The sequence below is a fragment of the Hyposmocoma kahamanoa genome, unplaced genomic scaffold, assembly GCF_003589595.1.
Source record: "Hyposmocoma kahamanoa isolate Upper Pololo Valley unplaced genomic scaffold, ASM358959v1 92, whole genome shotgun sequence".
Lineage (NCBI taxonomy): Eukaryota > Metazoa > Arthropoda > Insecta > Lepidoptera > Cosmopterigidae > Hyposmocoma > Hyposmocoma kahamanoa.
This window is the reverse complement of record NW_020654748.1, coordinates 13,916,005-13,921,514: the sequence shown is the minus strand read 5'-3', so window position 1 is coordinate 13,921,514 and position 5,510 is coordinate 13,916,005. Positions and strand designations below refer to the sequence as shown.

General features: G+C 41.9%; 1 protein-coding gene across 1 annotated transcript; it reads right to left on the bottom strand.

Moving 5' to 3' along the window:
- Positions 1-2,880: 2,880 nt before the first annotated feature.
- LOC113236731 lies at positions 2,881-4,447 on the bottom strand. Its single transcript, XM_026472894.1, has 3 exons — positions 4,370-4,447; positions 3,613-3,801; positions 2,881-3,141 (listed from the first exon to the last, which is right to left on the bottom strand). The coding sequence occupies exons 1-3, from the start codon at positions 4,445-4,447 to the stop codon at positions 2,881-2,883; spliced, it is 528 nt and encodes a 175-aa protein (XP_026328679.1).
- Positions 4,448-5,510: the final 1,063 nt, after the last annotated feature.

Here is a 5,510-nt window from a genome sequence, read left to right as displayed (position 1 = left end):
GGTGTGCAAACCACTCGACCACTGAGGCCGTCATAGTGACGTTATATTTTGTTTTGACATTACTGAATTCGTAAGGAACTTCAAACTTTTTGAGTATAATTTACTTTTACCCATAGGGTACCTGAGACGTAGTTTGCTATCTTTTAATACTAAGGACGTTGTTATAGAAGAATAGTCCTTTCAGCACGAGGAAATTATTTTTTGTGATTAGATTCGATGTTGCATTTTTTTAAGCATTTATGCCGTTAGTAAAAAGAAAAAATAAAAAAAAATCTCTCCCAAAACCCTTGCAAAAATCCCCCCCGCACGATCACGGCATCCCGTCATGAACCTTACAAAAGCGTTAGCGTTTTTTTTATGACTTAATAAAAATTTTGAATAAAAGGCGACCTATAAAGCAACAAAATCAACTATATTAATGAAACTTGAAGTTTATCACGTTTCACATGAAGTATAACAAAATATGAACTGATAATGAATTATTAATTGACGCAAAATGCCAACTAATCGAGATCTTTTTCATCGATTCGTCGTCAAAATACTGAAGAAAATAATCAAAGGGTATGCGGCAAGTTCCAGTGGTAGGGCGAGATTGGTGCCTACCACAAAATTAATCCCTATCATCATATGACTTTTGCCTCCACTTCCTTGATCTATGTAATGACGGTGCGTCAGCCGAACGACTTCGCGATCGTGACCGTTCCCGAACAGAAGTATGACTTCGAATAGATGATGATCGACCACGACTTTGGTGAGCATCACGGGTACTTAAACGGGTACTGTTAGAAGATCAGCCAAGACTGGATGACAGTAGTGACTGTGGAGAATTCGGAACCCTCTGAAAAGTCTGGGCAGGTTCCTCCGCCAGTGATACGCCCGTCTCTGGTGGGCCCGGACTTGGGTATGGACGCGATGGGGTTTGTGGTAAGCTGCAGAGACGGACATGTTTGTCTGTCCTAGTTGCTGCAGCTAGCGCGTCTTAATAGTGGTCTAATTAAGGGCCTGAAGCGAGGAGACGCTTGGTGCACATGAGTTGCCCTTTAAGTTGGAAGTTATGTCCGGACATTGTCGTAGGACACTGCAACTGGCGTCTCCGGCACTAGCCCGGAGAGCTAGTAGAGGTTAAGCTAGATATCCTCCGATTCCTCGAGCCGCTTAGGTTATTGGGAACTGGAGAGACGTCATTTTTCGGCGTCGGGAAGTGAGCGTGCCTTACAGCTCCGCCACCAATGAGCAGATTTGGTAGTGGACTCAGAGTCTACGGCTTTACGGTGGCAACAGCTAGTTGTGCAATGCGCAACGGGAAGTGAGCGTGCCTATAGTTCTGGTACCTACCTGGAAAATAGGGAGGGTACTGTACGTGCACCCGCGGTGGCTCACCCGAAGCACTAGCCTCTCGAAGAACCGGATGAAGTCAAGTGACAGAGGTCTGTGACAACCCTTTAATCTGGCTGATCTGGAATCAGAACCTGAACTTATAAGGTTCCTGTGCGCGCACAGGTTATAGTGCCTTTCTTGTATACCCTCAGAGTCGGTAGGGAGGGTAATCAAAACCAACGTAGAAAAATATGGGGCTGGTCTGGGCTGGTGAGATTTTCAGCTGATCGACTTTCTGGATACAGATACGACTTTATTAGATATACGGCTGCGAATAGTCGACCTCCTACTACAACTGCAATCTAGTAAGTTAAGTTTCACAAATTAGACAATCGATCATTGACTTACAAATATGTAAGTCTTGGAGCAGAATAAATAAAGAGCCAGGCAGGGTCAAATCATATCTATGGGTTAAATAACACGATAGAGATAGAGAGTTTTAGAATTAGACGGCAAACTTATAAAATCTAAAGACGAGGTTTCCCAAGCTTTTGAGTCGTTCTTTTCGGAAATTGCTGTGAACACTACAGGAACATTAAATTCCTCCCCTTCTCTTGCTATTGATTTCCTAAAGGAAAATGCTAATGTTCGTAGCAGTGTATTTAATTTCCGTCATGTTAATCCACAGGACATCATAAAAGCTTTTAAATCAATACATGTTAAAAAAACCGATGATCTCTGGGGCATGTCAACTAAAGTTATATACTCAGTTATTGATCTAATTTCTCCACATTTAGCTGTTGCTTTCAATAGATGCGTTGACGAATTTGTTTTTCCCGTTTTAATGAAATACAAGGTTAAGGTTATTCCCTTATTCACAAGCGGTAGGAAAGTGGATCCTAGTAACTATACGCCCATTTCAATGTTATCAGCTTTAAGTGAAATATTCGAAAAGGTTATGCTGACTCAATTACTGTCCTATTTCGGTAGGAATCATATTTTTCATAGTGGTAGATCGACTAGCGATGCGGGGGTATAGTGTTACTAAAACACATCTTTGGTTTTTGGGAAAGGTCCCAGAACGCTATTGGTGTTTTCTGTGACCTCTCAAACGCATTTGATTGCGTTGACCATATTACTCTTGTTAGGAAGCTGGAATTTTACCGTGTAAGCGATTCGTTCTGTGTACCGTTTAGGCTCTCGGGTTTCTCCCAGAGAAAAGTTTAAGGAGACTGGTGTCATGACTGTGGCGTTACAGTACATTTACTGAAATATTTTATATACCCGTAAAAATATACACAATTTCAATAAGAAAAAAGATGTCATCTCAGCCCGTTAACTCTTTTGCACGCCAACTCAATCGGTCCTATGCGAATCTCATTCACAATCTTCCGGACACCCCGTCGATATCGTCCGACCATCTAGCAGGTGGTCTGCCTCGAGGACGTCTACCGGGTACCAGTCAGTAACCGCCTTGGTCCATCGTCGTCGTCCCGTCTAGCAACGTGTTCTGCCCATCTCCATTTTAGGCTCCCGCATACCGACGTCTAGGGCCCATGTTCGCTATCGTATCTCCACGTTGGGTATACGGTCGACGAGGGAAACGCCAAGCATGGTGCGTTCCATTGCCCTTTGTGCTACTTTGATTTTGTGCATGTTTTCCTTTGTGAGGGGCCATGTCTCGGTATCGTAAGTAAATATGAGCAGGACGCATTGGTCATAAACTTTAGTTTTCAGGCTTTGACGGATTTTAGAATGTAAAGAAGTCTTCCAGTTTTCCAATCCCGGCCCATCCCAACTGAATACTTCTTGCAATCTCCTTGTCTTGGGAAGATCGACCAAAAGATAAACAGTGTCCAAGATAAATGTACTCGTCAACTACATCTAGCTGGGTGTTCCCAATGAAGATGATGGGTTTTGGGTCCGGACGGTTGGACATGATCTTGGTTTTGGACTTGGCCGATAGCTAGTGAAGCCTCGTGCAGATCTTGGAGCATAGTCTGGCGATCAGCGGAGTTCCCAGCTATGAGGAATGCGAACGCAAATGCGACATGCGGCGAACATTGACGTTAACACCTATTTCATCCCAATTGAATGTCTTCATTACGTCTTCCAGGACATTTGTGAAGAGTTTGGGAGAGATGGTGTCTCCTTGTCAGACACCACGTTTGATCGAGATGAGACCTGAGGGTTTATGCATGCGCACTTGCATAGTCGCGTTCCTGTACAGGTCCCGGAGGATATCCACGTATCGCTTGTTAATGCCACAGCGATGGAGAGAATGAAACACGGTACGTGTTCGACACTGTCGAAAGCCTTCTCATAATCGACGTAGGCGAGACACAAGGGTCGGTCGTATTCGCGGTATCTCTCCATCAGTTGTTTGACTGCGTGAATGTCCATGGTTGAGTACCCACTTCGGAACCCTGCTTGTTCAGGCGGCTGGTTTTCGTTCAGAGAGCGAGTTAGTCTATTGCACATGACCTGAGCAAACAACTTATAAATTTATGAAAGGAGGCTTATCGGGCGATAGTTTTGAAGCTTGGTCTTGTCGCCTTTTTTGTGCAGGATCGTGACCGAGGCGTTCTTCCACATTTAGGGAGTGACTCCTTCCTGGATAACTTTGCTGAATAGTAAATTTGTTGAATAGAAATTAATACCTAATAGTTTCCACAGTGGTCATAATTGGATGAAATCTGGTTCAAATCCCGTGAACTAAATTTTAATGAGTGTTCTGGTTATGATGACTATAATTACTACCCTGAATTTAACTCTGACTCTGAAACTTACTATTATTATCCCGAGAATCCCGACTATAATGACTACAATGTTACGACTTATGACAGTGATTACCAAGCGAATCCGTAGTCGACAACAACTGTGAACTTAATCAACCTTATCCCTCTATTTGCAATAACCCCGCGCAGGATTTTCCATCAGTACAACCTACAAAAAAGCCAAAATAGAAGTTAATCTCCAAACGCAAAGACAACTTCCATTTATTCAAATCTCCAATCCCCTACTGAAGCTTCTTATTGATACTGGAGCAAACCAGTCTTTCATTAACCCCGATGTAGTTCAAAATCATTACCCTCATATACCCCTTAATGACCCATTCGAAGTTGCCCATGTACACGCGACTACACGGGAAAACTATTCTATTAATATACCTTGTTTCCCAGATTTCACTGACCGCAACGATATTAAATTATTTATGTATAAATTCCATAACTATTTCGATGGTTTGATCGGGTTGGATTTATTAGAGAAATGGGAAGTAAAAAGTAGATCTTAAAAATAAGGTCCTTATTACTTCCAACGCGACTAATATTATACAAATGTATAACTCGCGCAATGTTAACTTGAACGAAGAATTAATCCCAGAAAATACTGCAAAACTAGTTTGACTTCCTATTAACCTATATTCCCAAGCAAACAATTTCAAATTGTGTAATATGTGAATGTTTAACTTCTGTAAATAAGAACTGTGGTTTAGTAGAGATTTCAAATCCATCGCCTCACGACATTATATTTTCCCTGGATCGACATGTCACGGCCGAAATATATAATAACGAGTGCATGCGCACCGGACAACCATACTCGCGAACCAATGATGTTCTATCGCGCTTGCGTACCGATCATCTTAACGCGGAAGAGCGGGCTAATTTAGAAAATTTGTGTGCACCTTCAATGTAAAATCCATCAGCATACGTTTTTTCACGAATAAAATTAAACACCATATCAGAACTAAAGATGAAATCCCTATTTACACCAAAAGTTATAGATACACGTTCATTCATAAAGGGGAAAACGCAAAACGCGGCCCTGTAGCTAAATCTCGGTTAAAGAGAGATACCTAAATAGGCTAAATTGTTACAGAATCGTTCCAACCCTGACCTATCACTAATGACGGCACAAGAGATAACACTTGTAATCGTGAACGGCGAACCTGGACTACTCCCGGTTAGACTGGGATCAAGTAGACTTGTAAAACACTACCATACATTTTTACAATTAAAAATTAAAAATAGTTTATTTGTACTATCACAAAGTACAAAATTCTTGTTATATATATTAATCCCCCCACCACGGACATAATTATGACTTGAAGCGTAAGCACTTAACAATTAACAAAATGTATCTCTAGTGTGTGTGTGTGTGTGTGTGTGTGTGTGTGTGTGTGTGTGTGTGTG

Bases quoted from the DNA above. Each gene is read 5' to 3' on its own strand.
- LOC113236731 (XM_026472894.1), bottom strand. From the start codon at position 4,447: ATGGGCAACTTCGAATGGGTCATTAAGGGGTATATGAGGGTAATGATT. The intron at 3,802-4,369 runs GTTTGCTCCAGT...TTGTTTGCTCAG, and splicing joins TCGGGGTTAATGAAAGACTG to GTCATGTGCAATAGACTAAC. The intron at 3,142-3,612 runs GTACCGTGTTTC...GATCTTCCCAAG, and splicing joins CTTTCGACAGTGTCGAACAC to ACAAGGAGATTGCAAGAAGT.